Source organism: Galleria mellonella, unplaced genomic scaffold (genome assembly GCF_026898425.1).
Source record: "Galleria mellonella isolate WM207_F2 unplaced genomic scaffold, CSIRO_AGI_GalMel_v1 utg64, whole genome shotgun sequence".
In the NCBI taxonomy this organism is placed as follows: Eukaryota; Metazoa; Arthropoda; class Insecta; order Lepidoptera; family Pyralidae; genus Galleria; species Galleria mellonella.
In genome coordinates, this window is record NW_026442133.1 from 9,622,690 (window position 1) to 9,640,654 (window position 17,965).

At 31.8% G+C, this 17,965-nt stretch overlaps 2 protein-coding genes across 3 annotated transcripts; one reads left to right on the plus strand and one right to left on the minus strand.

The window, feature by feature from the left end:
- Positions 1 to 407: 407 nt before the first annotated feature.
- LOC113512643 (ATP-dependent RNA helicase me31b) lies at positions 408 to 11,526 on the minus strand. Its single transcript, XM_026896560.3, has 8 exons — positions 11,418 to 11,526; positions 10,789 to 11,004; positions 10,621 to 10,702; positions 10,340 to 10,546; positions 9,599 to 9,770; positions 7,944 to 8,094; positions 5,051 to 5,246; positions 408 to 3,815 (listed from the first exon to the last, which is right to left on the minus strand). Exons 2-8 carry the CDS (start codon positions 10,854 to 10,856, stop codon positions 3,363 to 3,365), a joined length of 1,329 nt encoding a protein of 442 aa, XP_026752361.1. The 5' UTR covers positions 10,857 to 11,004; positions 11,418 to 11,526; the 3' UTR covers positions 408 to 3,362.
- Positions 11,527 to 12,880: 1,354 nt separating this feature from the next.
- LOC113512471 (WW domain-binding protein 4) lies at positions 12,881 to 17,635 on the plus strand. Of its 2 annotated transcripts, none has more exons than XM_026896369.3 (7): positions 12,881 to 13,209; positions 13,367 to 13,439; positions 13,560 to 13,751; positions 15,015 to 15,126; positions 15,767 to 15,866; positions 16,115 to 16,285; positions 17,287 to 17,635. In XM_026896369.3, coding segments are annotated over exons 1-7 (846 nt in total). In that variant the 5' UTR covers positions 12,881 to 13,207; the 3' UTR covers positions 17,483 to 17,635. The 2 variants fall into 2 exon arrangements, with proteins under 2 accessions (XP_026752170.2, XP_026752168.2); XM_026896367.3 differs by having other exon boundaries at positions 12,882 to 13,209; positions 15,015 to 15,168.
- Positions 17,636 to 17,965: the final 330 nt, after the last annotated feature.

Below are 17,965 nucleotides of genomic sequence, written 5' to 3' on the forward strand. Positions count from 1 at the left end.
AAACTAAGCAGAATGGATACACGAAAGATCCCGTGACGTCGCGCCATAGACGACAACTCTCATAGGATTAGGAGTAAACCCTGTCGATTGCAAAAATTGTAAAAATCGATTCAGAATTAGCAACTTAATCATATAACTAAAAAAATCAGAAAAACCTTTAAAAAAATTTTGTGTTATGAATTTTCTGTAGTCATTACTGTGGTAATTAATAATGCAGGTATTAAAATAAAACTAGAGTATCATGCATAAAATAAAACCTGATATGCGGTGCTTAATGCCTATATTGTAATGTGATATTGTGACTTTATTCCATTTTCCCCATTAGTTAGTTTGCTATAAAAAAAAAGGAACCTTTTCTCCTAGTACTTATAATCAAGCTATGGTATGCATGTTTGAAATCAAAGTAGTTATTTTGGCGTGAAGAGTTTATTTTTTGGTCTTTTTCAACAATAATATATTTTTTAATAGAAAACAAGATAAATTATTACTTTACAGAATATAATATGACACTGCCGAATGCGTAGTTACAATGACCTGTATAATATAGTCTATTTGTATAGAGTTATTCATGATTTATTATTTTACAATCTAGGTACGTGATATGCTTTCTGTAATCGCCAACGTCTGATAAGATGAAGACTAACAACAGTCACTTTCGATTTGGCAATATAATTTATAAATTATACAATTAATATCATGAATAGGTACATAAAATATTTCTCTCAATATATTAAGTGTAACTATTTATAGAAGTTTCATGTAACATGTCAAGCCAGTGTTCAGATTAAATACATAACCTTTTCACTGGTTATATTTTGTTGCAGTAAATTACCTCATTCCAATAAATTTACTATAGACTGTCAAAATATGAGTATCACATTTATAATTATTGTTGTGTGATATCATAATGATAGTCAAAGTATTAAGCAGTAAAAAAACTTTTTATGAATATCCACCTGCAACATTCGGCTACTTAAATAGGTTCAGTCTGATAGTTCAAAAATTGCCCTAGGATATCTATCATTGGACAGACAGAGTTTGTTACTTCAAAAAACACCTTATAGATGCGTATACACTGTCAATGTCTAGGCCTAGTACATATAACAACCAACAGTGAGGACTTCATATGAAGAAAATAAGTCACGTCTATCTATATCTTAGGTAGTTTATACGCGTCCAACAAAATTTGGTTGTAAAATAATATAGGTCATTTTTTGCACAACTTCTCATATGGACGTTGATGAGATGATTAATCTTATTGCATTATTTTGCTGTTTTATGTCATACATCTTCTCAATGAAATATAAAAATAATAATCATCAATAATTACGAACAGTCTAGCGAAGTTTCTTAAAAATGTATAGTAAAATAAGCATCATTTACCACAAGCCGGTTGATTTTTGTCACTAAATAAGTTTTTTAAATAATTTTGTTAATTTATATATAACAACAAAAATATAATAGATATAATCAAATATTTTTCGTCATATCACCCATTTAGTTTATCAATCTCGGTTGGCAACTTATTCTTGATAGACTTGTTTTTTCGTATGCGATATACAATGTTGCAAGTTTCATTTTCATAAAATTTCAGCAATACAAATTTATTAGAAAATCACATCTAATTTAGTTCTAAATCATGAAACTATACATATCACAGATATACATCAAGTGCCAGTAACATCTTAGAAGTTTGACACATCTAGAAATAATATTTTATAAACAATTTTGTACGTAAGTAAATAATTATTTTGCACAGACAAATACCAACATGCTTTTGTACTTATGGCTAATATTTAATTAAACTCTAGTTCCCCTTCTTATTTGTCTGCGAGAATGCCATAATTGGAGATTACATTGGCGCATATTAGTCTTCTATGCAAAATCACAAAATATATCATTGTATCGTAACTTTTATACAATTTCAAGCAATCTTAATGTAAAAAAAATGTCTTCAATAATCTAGTGAATAGAAGAATAATTGTTTTTGTTAACCCAATCATTGTACAATGTTCTCCTCCCATCTCTGTTGTTTTTTTTTTTTAATATTTGTGATGATAGTAGTGTAAAAAATGTATACAAAACAGAATGGGAGAATTATGGTAACTAAACAGAGATCTATAGCATTGCAGAAAAATTTAAAAACTAAAAACAGGCAGGTCATGTACAAATTATTAAAAATGCTGTGTATAAGAATTGAACTACACATGACCAAAACTCTTCACTTGACATCCCTAATACTTTTATTCCCCCCCAGAGAGCAAAATCGAGTTTTTAAATAATGAAAATTAATAGCTCTCTAAAACAAAAACAAAGACAAAGCAATGACCATATCTGCAAGCCGTAATAGATTTAGTCCATTCCCTTGTCTTGTTAAAGTCACAGCTTTTTTTAAATTGATAGAACAAATTTATGAATTGTTTGCAATGAGATTTGGTGGGCTACCCATGTGTTGATCAGGGTAATTTGTAGAAAATCTGACTTGTGAACAAGAAAAATTAACTATAAAATATATTCCTCTCCATTTCTTTAACCATTCCCACCAAAATCAACATACAATTCATGCCAAGGCTGTGACAAAAACCGCTTTTAGAAATTACACAAAAAAAAAAAACAGTACAAACTATTAAATAAAATTGAGTCAATATAATAAGTTAACTTGGTAATTATTACAATTATTATTATTCACTTTAATGAACATATTACATCAGTCACCTTATGGTATTTTCCCAAGTTAACTTACAACATGAGCACAATTATCACAAAATACGGCTTGAAGTAATTGGACACTATCTCAAGCGGCCAGAAACAATGCCCTTGACGCTGCCATAAACACTCAAATGATCAGTATAATTTACTTGAGCTAGACTTATTATCTACCCATATTACAGAATGCACAATGTTTTTAAGAGAGTAAAAATAAAATGGTGCTAGCTCAAGATTGCTTATAATATGGGTAGGATTTACACATTAATATATATAGCAAGTCTACCACAATTTATGTTAAGATCTTGGACAAATTTAGGTAGACTTAAAGTTGGTATTCAGATTCAGATAAATATTTTATGTTTTAACAATGGAGGAATCCACGCACAGTATCCAATATGGACAAAGAGCGTAAAAAACCTTTTTAAGTCCCAATGTTTTATATACACTTTAAAAAAGTGACCCTATTTAGGGTCGAAGTCTTATTTCACGATAACTATTTACACGCACATTTTGTTACAATAAATTCATTACACTTTTTACAAATAAGTTTTTTGTTTTTGTTATTTTTATATTATTCCTTTCACCAGTCAGCAAGTCCAGATAGATGTAGAGGGCACAGAGTGTGCGCGAGTGAACACTGTGGCAGCACGGCGTTACTTGTCGGCAGAGTCATCGTCCTCGGGGCGCGCTACATATAGCGCCGGGTCGATCACCTTCGGAATAGGTTTGATCTCCGTGCCCAACTCCTGCTCTATACGATGCAGTGCAAATCGATCTTCGTATGTGATTAGATTAATTGCAATACCTAAGTGGCCAAATCGTCCAGAACGACCAATGCGGTGGAGATACGTTTCTGCCATACGCGGGAAATCAAAGTTAATAACAACATTGACTGCCTGCACATCTATACCTCTAGTGAATAAATCAGAGCAAACTAAATTACGGCACAATCCTGCGCGGAAATCGTGGAAGACGCGATTGCGATGTGCCTGCGCCATGCGCGCATGTATGTAATAGCAACAATATCCCAACTCTGTTATTTTCTTGGCAAGTAACTCTACACGCTGAGTGGAATTGCAGAATATTATAGACTGATTAATTTGTAACTGAAACAAAAAATGTAACATAGAAAATGTAAAATAGATAATTTTATGATAAAAGAATATTCACAAACTTAGAAAGTTATAAACAAATGGGAGTTTCCTTCTAGTCATAGTGTGCTCTCCTACTAGTAGGAGAACAAAGATATGATATTCCTTGTTCTCCTATCCTTCAGTAGCAGTATGAGGAACTATTATTTATAACACTTATGCTGACTCGTATTAAAAAGTAATAATGATACAAAGTGTGGGTTCTTGAATAAGGATTAGAAATAAAAGTATAACTCAATTATGGGCAGAAAGGAACTGTTACTAATGGAGTCTTACAGACTCACTGCTAGCAATATAATCTATTAGGTTGACCTCCATGCGGTTCCGCCTGGAAACTATAGGGGTTAATTTCTGTCGTGTTCGTCAAAAATTACTTGCAGTTTTAAGTAAATAACAATACATAAAAAAATTAAATAAGTTTCAAAACAAAAAGTTATCAATTTTTTTTTGTCCTCATCTGCTGACAATACCCCAAAAAAACTGTCTTTTAGGCTTCTTTGTAAAGGTAATAAGGACATTTCTTCAAGCGCACATTACACTCTTGATATTCATATATAGCTCATATAGGTTATACATGTTTATTAGACATGGTAGATATAAAAAAAATTAAGAACAAAACTAAGGTTTATCTTTGAAACTTTATCACTTATTAAAAAGTCTTGTCAAGCTGAATGTCTCAAAACTTATACTGTCTTCGTGCTACGAACAGTAGGAATAAAAAAAAAAAACGCCAGAATTAATAACTTTGAGATATGAAAAAAATTTATTCATATAGATGGCATGTTTATATACAGTTGTTCATGTCTATAGACGTACTATGGGTACCGCTTTCTATCAGATGGGCCATCAGCTTGTAAGTATTATAAGATAGATCATATTTTTTTCAAAATTTATAAATTTTACAAAAAGACATTTCATATAACTATACAAAAATGCACCATTACCTTCTGGTTCATTGGCACTTTTCATACTAATAAAACACAATTTTTTTATGTTGGCTTATTACCTATTCAATTATAAAATTTCATTAAATGCATTCAGCTAATTTCCCATCACCAAACACAGATAGTTGTCAATTTTAAAAATGTATAACAATTGCTATATAAATATATAGTCTATCTACCAAATTTTTATTACATACTGATTATGATTTCAATCTTTATTATGTGTTAATATAAATTCAAAATTACCTTAGAAAAAAGTGTATTTAAACAATGAACTTTCTGTCTCTCTTGTACAAATGCATAGTACTGTGTAACTCCCTTCAGTGTTAATTCCTCCATGAGATTAATCTCATAAGGTTCTCTCAAGTGCTTTTCCATAAATTGCTTTACACTCAGTGGAAAAGTGGCAGAGAACAGTAAAATCTGGCGCTCCTTGGGTAATCTGGACACAAATATTAAAAAAATATTAATCATTTGAACAAACTAATAAATACGCCTGTGCTATCGGTATACACTGGCGAGGCACCAGTGAGAGATGATAGATGAGTATGAAAGAAAGCAGGTCAGTTACCCCATCCTGATACCAAGTTTAATAAAAATATGAGCCAAAAACTAGTGCCACTATATGAATTACTAAAAAAGGGGCATATATGGTTCTGGTCCCCAGAATGTGAAAAAGTGTAGAAATTAAACGCTGAAGTCGAAGTAGAATTAAGTACTGAAGTCTTAGCCCATTATGATCCAAAAAAAAACTATTCGTGATGTGCGACGCGAGCGCACGGAGACTGGGGAGTGTTCTGTCGCAGCCGAGCGATGACGGCCGCGGCGAACGGCCGGTTGCGTACGTATCTCGTACACTAAGTAATACGGAGAAAAACTATTCACAAATACACCGCGAAGCATTAGCGATCATATTTTATATGAATAAGTTTCACCAATACTTATATGTTCGCCATTTTACATTACAGACCATAAGCCTCTGGTATCTATCGGACCTAACCTAACCTAGAGGCCTTATTATTAGATTATTGGGAAGTTATACGTCAGACATCTCGAGACCCCTTATTATCAAAGATACTAAATTATATCCATGACGGATGGCCTACCCAATGTGAGATTTCTAGTTTAAAACCGAGTTATAACCGGAGGGAGGAATTATATAAAGAGTTGGGTTGTGTCCTGTGGGGCCACAGGTTAGTAGTGCCAGATAAATTTAAAGAGAAAATATTAATTATACGAGCTCCACATAAGATAGCAACGTGGATCAGATACGTAAACGATCTAGTAGTCGATTATCGCTTGTTTTTCCTCCGGATATAAATAAATCGTTAAGCACAAATAATCAAGGTACAACACAGATTGGAGAAGGTACAGAGGAATTAGTACAGTCAGGAGGAGGAAAATATCAAACCGCAGGGAACAGAACAATCGGAACAAGTTACAGGGAATATTAGGAGCCCTTGACTTTCACCTGAGCAGCGACCAACTGGGCCGCCTGTTCCGATACCACCCCGAACTCGCCCAGTTAGAATGTGTAGACTTAAGTTTCCTAGGCATAAATTTTAGAATTAATTTGTAATAATTTTTATTTAAATTTTAGTTTAGTTATAAATTTTATGTAGAGGATTGTAGTGGGTAACACTGTTATTATTAATTGGAGGGCAGTTACGAAATAAAGTGTGTTGTATGTTGATGAACGCTCGCCTGGGATTTATCCCGCTACTATAGAATATTACAGTTTTCTTAGCGGTAAACGTGCAAGCTTGTATCTTAGTAGGGTTAAATTAGAACTTTGACAAATGTACTCTCGATTTTATACAAGCTGTCCGCTGTTAGCCTCCACAACAGGACGAGGGATGTTGGCACGGCCCGTGTAGTAAGCGTCCCCAATACGGGCATTAAATTATAACTTAACAATAAATGTCGACTGATATGCATCAAAAACAGCGTTTGATACAGAACTGAACCTTGTGGGATGCCGGCGTTAATGTTCATGCTATCAAAGCAACAACCATCAACCATGTTTTTGATGCATCTTCCAGACAAAAACTTGGCGACTCATTTGCACAATCCCTCGAGTAAACCGTATAAGGGGAATTTCGATATATATGTGATAGATATGGCAAAAGTGTACGATCAGGTTTGGCACAAACCAAACCCGATCGTACACTTTTGCCATATCTAGCCTAACAGCCAATGCCTCACCTTTATTTCCAACAGCAAGTGCCCAACAGTGTGTTAAGTACACATATACAGTTGAGCGATTATGGCGAAAACTATATTAGTGGATTCCGAGGAGTTGTGAATTGTTTACGCGCTCCATCATCTTGGTGAGAAAGGAGACGGTAGCAATAGGGCTATAGTTTGATGGGTTTGATCTGTCGTCCTTTTTAGACAGAGTGCACGACTGACAGAAGTTACTTTTGGCAGCTTTGACGAACGATCAGAAAGCCCAGGGAATTCACTTAAAAACACACACATAGTGAAGTTAGGACTATCGTGGCGACACCAACGAAGTTTAGCTCTCTCCCCTTATTGTTTAATTATAGCAAATGCAGTCTTAACGAATTATGGGAGCAGTCTCTGCAGCTGTTAATATTTTTGCTAAGGATTCAGCAGTTGCAATTTAAAATAAGAAGCATTTAGAGGATAAAGTGAATATCTGGAAGGATATACTTGAGAATGGTGGTGTTAAACTATAATGAAGACAAAATATTTGCCTTGCAATTTCTATTAATATCCAAATCTTTATTCTTTCCAAATTGTCAAGAGGAAATTGAGAATTGACTGAAAATCAATTCATATAGTTGAAACACAAAAAGTATTATTCTAGTTATTTTAGTTTATTAACCTGATAAAAGATTTATAAAGAATTTGCTCAGTTCAAATTAATTTTACTAAGTGTATTTTCTTTCTTTATTTCAATAATAAAAAATGTGGGTATAAAATTATTCAAATATATTTGAATAGCACTGATTTTATATTTGAATATTAATTCTGAAATAATATTTAAATAATTCAATTATTCAAATACAAGTTGTACTTAGAAAACATTAGGAATGGCTTATGTCCAGCAGTGGACAGATACAAGCTGAAATGATGATACTACAATGTCATAAAATAAGAATGGAGTACATACCGTGAGATAACCATATCCAACATGCCCTTGAAATCTTGGGAAAGGAGTTTGTCTGCCTCATCCAGAACCAGCATCCTGCACTGGTCCATTTTAGCAACTTGTTTATCCATGAGATCAATCATTCGACCTGGCGTAGCAATTATAACTTGAACTGCAAAATGGAATTTATCTTATGTAAGACCTCCAAAAACAGTTGAAATGGACAATTATTTTTGTTGATATTTGGCTTGTTGTCTTGTAACATGTTATGACTTAATACTACACATGTATAAAGAACACAGATAAATTTGAACAGTTACAGAAATTACAAAAAATAGTAATAATTAATTTGGAATCAGTAACATAATCACTAAACAATAGATTTTACATACTTAAAATAGTCATTTACTTGCTGAATTATATAAATTTATCATTAAAATTTTTGAAGTCTTTTTTGTTCCCTTTTTACCTTTAAGAAAACAATTTAAGATATTATAGTATTTTTTATATTAAAAAAATTGAATTACAAATTGATTTTAATAAATTATAAGAATTACTATCTGGTATCTAGCCAAATAGTAAAATCATAGCTAGAGAGGCCAGATACTGGATAGTTGCTTATATCCAGATATCCATTAAATCTATTTATTAATTTCATCTCTAAAATTAAGTGTTCAAAAATAAATCAAAATATACGAGGTTTGTCCGGAAAGTACGTATAAAAGTTTTTTAAAAATTTTATTTTACAATTATTCAGGTAAATCAATTTTATCCCCTTCAAAGTACTCCCCCTGTGACATAATGCACTTGTGCCAACGCCGTTTCCACTGTGAGAAGGCTCCTTGAAAGTCCTCTGGTTGTAGGTTTCTCAGCTGCCCCGTCGTAGCTTTTTTTATCTCATTTATGTCCCCCAAATGCCGCCCCCGAAGTACCAATTTGGTTTTTGGGAACAAGAAGAAGTCACACGGGGCCAAATCCGGCGAATAGGGGGGGTGTTCGGTCACCGTAATGGAATTTTTACTCAAAAACTCACGGACAACAAGAGAGGTGTGGGCAGGGGCATTGTCGTGGTGAAGAATCCAACGCCCCTCTCGCGCCAATTCTGGACGAACTCGTGCCACACGAGCTTTGAGGCGTCTGAGCACATCGACGTAGAATTTTCCATCAACTGTCTGGCCTGGAGGGACGAATTCTTGATGGACAATCCCCCGAACATCGAAAAAAACAATCAACATTGTCTCGGCCCTCTCTGAATCTTTTTAGCCACTTGTGGACGGTTGGTTCCTTCACAGCATCATCCCCATAAACTGTTCTGAGATCGGCAAAAATTTCACGGCCATTCTTGCCGAGTTTCGAGAGAAACTTGATTACGACGCGCTGCTCTTCAACGGAAGCGGGCTCCATGCCGACGGGGTTTCGTTAAGAGGTAACTTCACAGATGGCGTGACAAGCCAGTTCGCACCGCACGGCGGTCAGACCAGAACTGAAGCATTGTTAGGGACATAAGGAAGGGGTCCTGCGCTTACCTGGCCTCCCCACTCCTCTTTCTCGCATTCCAGAACACTTTTATACGAACTTTCCAGACAGACCTCGTATATAATCATAATAAACCATAAAAAACTTACAATATTTTTCTTAAACATTTTTATTTCAAAATCTATAAAAGAATATCTCACCATTTTGATAGATACGCATAATATCATCTCTGAGGTTGGTACCTCCTGTAGTCACCATTACACGAATGTCTGTGTGCTTCGCCAGCTCAATGCAAATTTGTGATGTTTGAAGTGCTAACTCCCTTGTTGGTACCACAATTAAAGCTTGTATAGCATCTTTTTTAGGATCAACCTACATAAAAAATAAGGTCAGTTTAATATAAAATAAATACTTAATTCATTTAGATAAAACAACAATGGACATCAGATTAGGTACTTATCACTTATGGAAAGTGAAGGGGAATCCAAAAATATCATCATGTTTATTGACTAATATTATAAAAGATTTTTATTGTAAAATAATATATATGACTGAAATCTTAAAAATTTATACTATTGAGAACATTAAACATATTAAAACTATTAATAATATACAAGCTATGTCTGACTAATAGAGATCAATGTTAAGATATTTCCACCATTTATGTATTTTCTCTCAATCTTATTGCTGTACAATAACATTTTAAATATTCATAATTACATAAACAAAACTTAGCCACAAAATGTTAAATAACAGGGACAAAATAAATTATATAATTTTTTTGTCATTGTAATTAAGTCATAACTCTATTATTAATTTTGCATTCATATCTATTGTCCATTATACACATATTAAAAAACATTTCACTACTCTTATTCAAACTAAGTTACAAATTAATTACAGCAGTTCAATATAGTCTATTAGAAAAAAAAAAAAATTACCTGTTCTAAAACTGGAATACAATATGCACCAGTTTTGCCAGTTCCATTCTTCGCTCTTGCAAGTACATCTTTGCCACTAAGTGCAATAGGGATTGAAGCCTCTTGAATAGGGGAAGGTTTTTCCCAACCCTTTTCAAAAATACCCATCAGCAACTCTCTTTTCAGACAAAACTCTTCAAACTCATTACCTCTAGTATCTGTCACATCCTAAAGAATAAAAATTATTGTAAGTAACACAATGGCTGCCAAGGTAAATAATGTGGGTACTTGTTAAAACTTACACTGGTTTTTATTCTTCTGTCTTTTGGAGGTATTTTTAATTTTGATTTCCAACCGATGTCGTCGATAGTTTTATCGACGTCTCTGTAAGAATCAATGTAATCTTTCAATGATTGCTTACTGCAAATAATTACGTATAATGATAAAACAATATATAATAATAAACATACCCCTTGCTCTGATTAGATAAACTATTTCCGACGTGATTACTTGAACTAATTCTATTTTCGGTCATCATTTTGCCAAACAATCCCAGTAGGGACGACTAAAATTAGAAACTTATAATCACAAAACTTTGTCCAACACTAAATAAATTTTAGAATAAATCACTGTCAGATTCATAAGCTACTAGGAAATTATCACGTTCACCAAATTAGTCCGGGAATCTGAAACAAATAAATAGGTACATTGATAAAATTATAGCCAATGAAGATAATACAAGAGACGCGTCAACAAGACCAAATACAATAATATCTAGTAGTAGGTATATTTATATTACAGTGGACCTACAATTATTTGAAAACTTTAATTAATAAATTATTATTACAAAAAATACATGACTAGAATAAAGGTTCCCAAACTAAAAGAAAAGTAATAATCAGCGATTAAGAAGATTACAAAGGATGATATTCATACATTTTACTTAGATCTATAATGGCCGCCTAGAAATTATTGATAAAGGAAACAACGTACTACATCAGTAGGAAAAAGGATTATTTGGAATTAATGAATTTCTTAGTGAATTAGATATGTAAGAAAATAAAAAATACACATAAAATATATTAAAATAATTAATTACCTTGATAAAACTTTATAAAAGACGATACTCGTACTCGTTAGTAGACGACGACATCACAAAGTATCCAAAGACAAACAAACAATTTTTTTTCAACGCGAGTAAAGATCCATAAACAGTACACAGTTTGAATAGTCATAATAAAACGGTGTTAAAAATAATCGCGGGGTGAATAGAAAAAAATCTATATAAGTACGGGACAGGTTGGCAAAAACTGAAACAATTAATTCAGACCATTATTCTTAACTGAAAGTCGATAGAAATTCTTACAGGAAAATTTCAAATTTTTCTGCTTTCTTTATTTAAAATCATGTAATCATTATCGCTTACGCAAACGCATGGCAGGCAGATTGGCAACCGCAGTCAGGCATTAGAGATGTTTTAAGAGGGACGCTGCTGCCCATCCCTCGCCATCACTTAATCATCTTTTACAACACCCTCAATGAGCGGAATCAAGTGTGTGATATTAACGTTGCAAGAGTACGAAAACTACCTACGAAGAAGCACCATTTACCACGCGTTGATTGTATTCCGCATCGTGTAGATCATAAAATTTGTAAAACATTACACGGCATCAAAATTAAAAATCGACTATGGTACCATACATCTGATTTAGCTGTTTGCATTTTGGCCAACCTGTCTTTTCCACCTTGTATAATAGTTATAAGACCTCTTTTCTATGTCTACAAGAATTCATATATAATACAAATATTTTGATACAGTAAATATTTTTATATTATAAGACAATAATTATTAAATGCCAAACATACACCAATCTATATTTACGTTATTTTTTATTAAAAAATTACAAACTAAAAACGTTTTTTGTATTTCGGCTGTAGTTTGTTTTTCGCATTGTATATATTTCGAAACATGTAAGTTATTATTTATTTGTACTTTTGATTATATAAAAAAATAGTTGAAAATACACTAGAAAAAAAAATTAAAGGATCAAAAAAAAAATGCCAAATTTTTTAAGGTGTTTCAAGTAACTGTATTTCCATTAAAAATGGTCGTATTGCAATTTTAAAAAAAGGATTTTAAAGCTCAAACTTTCTAGTTTTGAGATCTTATGATGAAATAATTTTTAAGCAACGTGTTCTGCTCAATCCTAATGAATACCGAAACAAAAATTTTATCAAAATTTTTACGGATCTTTTTTTTGGTCCACGAACTTGGAAAAATTTTTTCCAACTTAATCACTATATGGATCAGATAGCTTATTCATTCAGCTTCAATTTGCTGTTTGCAAAGTTCGATACGACTACTTCTCGCTGAGATATCGAACTTTGAATGTATAAGGATCTTTTTGTCTTTAACCAAAAATATCTCAGCAACCGCTAATCGCATAAGAAAACTAAGGAGGATTTTAAAATCTTGAATAAATTTCCGACAAAAATCAGCTATGGTTTTTTGAAAATTTTTTTTTATTCTTCACATTAATATCCTAAACTTATCTGTGATCTATGCCATTTCTAGACATGTCAAATCAACTACCTATTTATTGCTTTACCAATTTAATAGAATATTACTACTATTTAATTAGATATAGACATTAATAATGAATATATTATGTTATTTTACTGGTATATAAATTTAATTAGCTAGATATATAAAATATACCATAACCTAATGGTAACTCTGAAACCACGAATCATAATTAAACTCTTGACACTATTTAAAAAAAATACCTTTAAATTAAATAACAAAATAATTTTTAAATAATTATTATTCTGCGGGGAGAATCAAATAATTTTAATTGCAGTTATAGTAACAATAACTTATTTATTAATATGTAAGTATTAAATTTTAGAATTAAAAAAAAATTAACAAAAAAATACCTGAAACATCACACGTATATACAATTCTTTTACAATTATAATCTAACTTTACAACATACATTCCAAAGCATAGGTAATTTTTTAATAATATTCTTGACCATTTTCTTATAGGACGGAATATTGGAAATCGCAGGCAAGAAAGTATTGTGAATTTTGCAAGTGTTGGTTTGCTGATAACAAAGTTGTAAGTTCACATTGAAATTCAATAGAATATATAGATTTGTTTTGGACTAATTGTATATTGTTATATCATGTAATTACAAAATACTTTATATATTATAAATACTCAATTAACTATTTGCAGTCAATATCATTTCATGAAAATGGAAAAAGACATAAAGAAAATGTCCAGAAACATATATCACAACTCAGCAAGAAAAGTGCAAAGGAATTCAAACAAAAAGAGAAAATTGATGATGATATTAAGAAAATGGAAACAGCAGCAATGGCTGCGTACCTTAAAGATGTACAAAATAATGCAGATCTCACATCACAGGTGTGGTATAAAATAAAATAAATATATTATTTAGTAATATATTGTATGTTATGTATGTATTGTATATATGTATATAACAGAGATGTCACATATATGTATTTATAGTTTGCTAGTGGTTTAACAGGTTATAGTTAAGTATACTGTCCATATAAACAGTATGTTATACACAGACTATGATCAATTGGCAATTGTATCTTGTTTAGAAACAATCAAAATTGTATTTAGGGAGCAGCATTGTGACTTGATTTGATCACTTGGCTGCCTGGTTGTCACTTGATTGGTGGCACACATTTGGCTGTTATCATGTGTTTGTCATATAGTTCACATGGCAGCATGTCACTACTTAAGGGAGTTACGAGATGCAAACGCCTAAAATGGCTGCCCATTTTGCAAAAGAAAATTCTGGGTCCAATTTTATTCACATTATTGAATTATACTTTTCTTTGTATAAAAAATACTGAAATACTCAAGAAAAGATATTATGGACAGATCTTTATATTTGTTTTGGTATATTGATGAAGCCAATACATTATTTGCTTATATTGACATATTCTAAAAAAAAAAAGACTGAGGACTGTGTGCCTGTTTACTGTCAATTATATCTATATATAGATATAATTATATCCTTGTTTACAACCATTGTAATATAGAAAATAATACACTAATAAATTATAATATAATTTGTATTCATGAGCATGTCTGTATAGGTTTGGATGTATTATATATATTATACTTACATATATGTATTTTTGAAAAAAGTATCTTAATATTTTCTTCGGTGGCCTAGTACCTATATTATAAGCTCTATTTAGTTTGGGACTAAATGATGCTGTATAATATAAAAGGGTATTATTTATTTATTTAGTTTCATCATCATCATCATTATATCAGCCTTTAACTGTCCACTGCTAAACTTAAGCTTCCTTCTTGGGGGTGTTTTGCCAATAGTTGCCACGCTTGGCAGGCAGATTGGCAACCATAGTTGGATTTTGGAGGTGTTTTAAATGAGACGCTGCTGCTCTTCCCTCGCCCCGCTCCCTTAGTCGCCATTTACGATACCGACAGGAAAGGAAAGGGGGCCTATTCTATGCCAGTACCACCTGCAATTTATTTCATTTAATTGTCGTATATTAATTAGATGGTTATTGTATGTGATAAGTGCCAGTTTATAATATATATAGTTTGTTTTTAAAATATTTCCAAATATTACTTTTTGTTATTTAAACAAAAATGTATTTTGTTAAAATCTACATTCTATTTTAGAGTATAAATGAGATGATAGGTCAGAGCGGTTGCAACAATGAAGATTTACAAGTAGGTATTACCAGTGTACCACTTGCAAAGGAAGCTTCTCCCGTCTGGCAGGAAGTTAAAGGTGATAATGAAATTTCATACTTCTGGAATACTAGTACAAATGGTAAGAGTAATTATTTATAAAATAAAATATTTGCTCCTCTAATGATTTTCAAAGTGACTCTATTACACACATTTTTATGAATTCTCCTATTTATATAATAACAAATTAACACATTTATAAATATTGCCATTTAAAAAACACTATCATGTGTAACAATTGTTCTCTTCATTTCTGCTTTTAAATGTCCACTATTAAACATAAGTGATTCTATCAAGAAATATTCAGTATACAAAGGGAGACTTTGTACAAAAGTCGATTGCTTGGGTACCTCTGTCCCATTCGTGTTTCTACCGTGAAGCAGTTGTGTTTGCATGTCTGTGTTTCGGTTTGAAGGGTGGGAAATGACGTGAATTTACAGGGTACAGAGGAATAACACCTGAGTCCTCAGGAATGGCAACGCATAGGGGGTCATCAACCATCGGCGAAACAGTATACTCTGTTCTGTTCATGGTACTGCACATGTCTATAGGCGACAGTTACCACTTTCCATCAGGGGGGCTGTCAGCTTGTTTGCCATTCTAAGTCGTATAAAAAAAAATCAAAACAGACGGAATTTATATGCTTTTATTTATGTATTAATTTGTTTGTTTATTTCCAGAAACTACTTGGGACCCTCCTGATGAGTATTTATCTCTTGCGCAACAAGAAGAAAACAAATTGAAACAAGCAAAAGAAGATAAAACAAAAGAAAAAATTAAGTATGTAAAAAATAATTCTTTATTTTATTGTTATCATTTTATTTATTTAGTATATATGCTGTAAAAATATATTAATTTCACATTAACATAACAATTATATCAATCATAATAACAGTATTTATTGTCATTTATACGATTATTTATAATACACGAGGCTTTTTTATTAGAATTGTAAACCTATACTTAGCCACAAAGAGAGCAAATATTTTATATCCTGCAATTTATTTATATAAAAGTTATTTTAACAGAAAACAAAAACAAAAAGAAGCAATTAAGGAAGCAAAAGCCCATATGGCACGAGAGAAAATGAAAGAATTGTCTGTAAACAAAGAAGAAACACCATCACCCAAGATTGTTGACTACGGACCAGCACCTCGCGCTGCTAAACCCTACGGTTCCTGGACACTTGTTGTTAATGAGTAAGTAACTTAAAAATATATATTTTATATGCTAGCAGCATAAAGTTAATGAATTGTTACGGTAATATTAATTAGTATATGTTTATAATTATACTATTTACAATCTCATCTCTAAATAACGTCTGCATTTAAAGGCTATAGAGCCCAATAATGTAAAAAAAAACCTATTTTTAATTCATAAATTAGCTTTGATGTATTATCCAACACTGTAGTTCCAAACCAAGTAAAGCTTGTATATGGTACTAGACAACTGATGTATATTTACTACATTTTATACTTTTAAGAGGAGTGGATTGCTGGAAATGGGGTCCCAAGACTCCATTGCTGGCTATCTACCCCATCAAATCGATCTGCAGCCCTTTCTAGAAACCGTCGCGGTTAATTCTCTGTAAATTCGTCACAATGGGCCAACTAACCTGTTTTCATCCCCATCTATCATCTCGCATTGGTATCCCGCCAGCGAATACCTATAACGCAGGCAGAGTCATTTCATTATCATCCATTAAAAACTTACTTGTAGAAAAGAAATTATTATTACTGGGACTCATGGCCCTCGCTCACCTTTCCATTACACCTCTAAGATCATCAATTCTAAATCGATTTATTTCTGTATTTTTTCTATAAAAATATTGTCGAGTTTAACATTAAATAAATATAAAACTTATCTATTTTCGTCATTGAATTCCAAAAATACTACAAAACAATAGTTTTCAACCTTAACAATACCCAAGCGTGAAAAAAATTGTCTCCAAATTTCTTTTAATTAATAAAATAAAAATGTAATATATAATTGTGTATTGTTTTGGTTATAATATAATATAAATAAAATAATATTAGTATAATATTGTTACTGTTTGTTACTATTATTGTTTGTTATACTGTTAGTCTATTGATATTGTAATTATTTAAACTTTAATAATTACATCAGTATGTACTTGTAAATTGAACCATTGTATTTGAATGTAAGATTAGAGTTTGATAATTATGTTTATATTCCCCAGACCTGTAGAGAAGATAGACCTTCAGTTGCCAAAACCAGAGAAGCAGCCACTTCCGCCTCCGGTGGTGGTACAACCAGAAGTAGTCCAATTCAAAGAAAAACGTGTTGAATCACTTGGAGAGGGGCCGGTCGAATTCAAAAAACGGAAATTGAATACCTCCAAACGAAATATGCGCCAGAAAATTGATGACGATTAAAATATTTGTAACAATAAAAATATTTTAATGTAATAACGACCGGATTAACTTAGTGTAGTCGAGAAAACTCGACTTGTTTAGTCTAGTTATTACATTAAAATGTTATATCAACTTACAAAACATTAAACTATAAAATAAATTATTTTTACACTACTACCTAGTTTTTTTTTTCACTTTTAAAATACTCCCTAACATTTATGAAATCGCTTATATAGTCCAAATTTCTAAAGACGATTTCGTCGACTATTTTATGTAGATGACCATTATAAAATAAAGAATAGATTGTGATGGTATGTGGTATAGAGCATTTTCATTAATTAACGAAACTTTTATGCTAGTTTAGTATTATCAAACTACTCAGTATTAGCAAACTAGCATCTGTTACCCATACTAATTACACAAACTGGTAATTTTCGTATAGTAGGTAATATTTTGAAAATACTCTTAAACTGGACTAAATGTAAAATATAGAATAAAATAATA

Excerpts from the sequence above, each read along its gene's own strand:
- LOC113512643 (XM_026896560.3), bottom strand. The coding sequence starts at position 10,856 with ATGATGACCGAAAATAGAATTAGTTCAAGTAATCACGTCGGAAATAGT. Across the intron at positions 10,703-10,788 it reads TTATCTAATCAGAGCAAGGG|AGACGTCGATAAAACTATCG; the intron begins GTATGTTTATTA and ends TGATTCTTACAG. Across the intron at positions 3,816-5,050 it reads TAAATACACTTTTTTCTAAG|TTACAAATTAATCAGTCTAT; the intron begins GTAATTTTGAAT and ends TTTTTGTTTCAG.
- LOC113512471 (XM_026896367.3), top strand. Across the intron at positions 15,169-15,766 it reads CTGGAATACTAGTACAAATG|AAACTACTTGGGACCCTCCT; the intron begins GTAAGAGTAATT and ends GTTTATTTCCAG. Across the intron at positions 15,867-16,114 it reads AAAACAAAAGAAAAAATTAA|AAAACAAAAACAAAAAGAAG; the intron begins GTATGTAAAAAA and ends TTATTTTAACAG.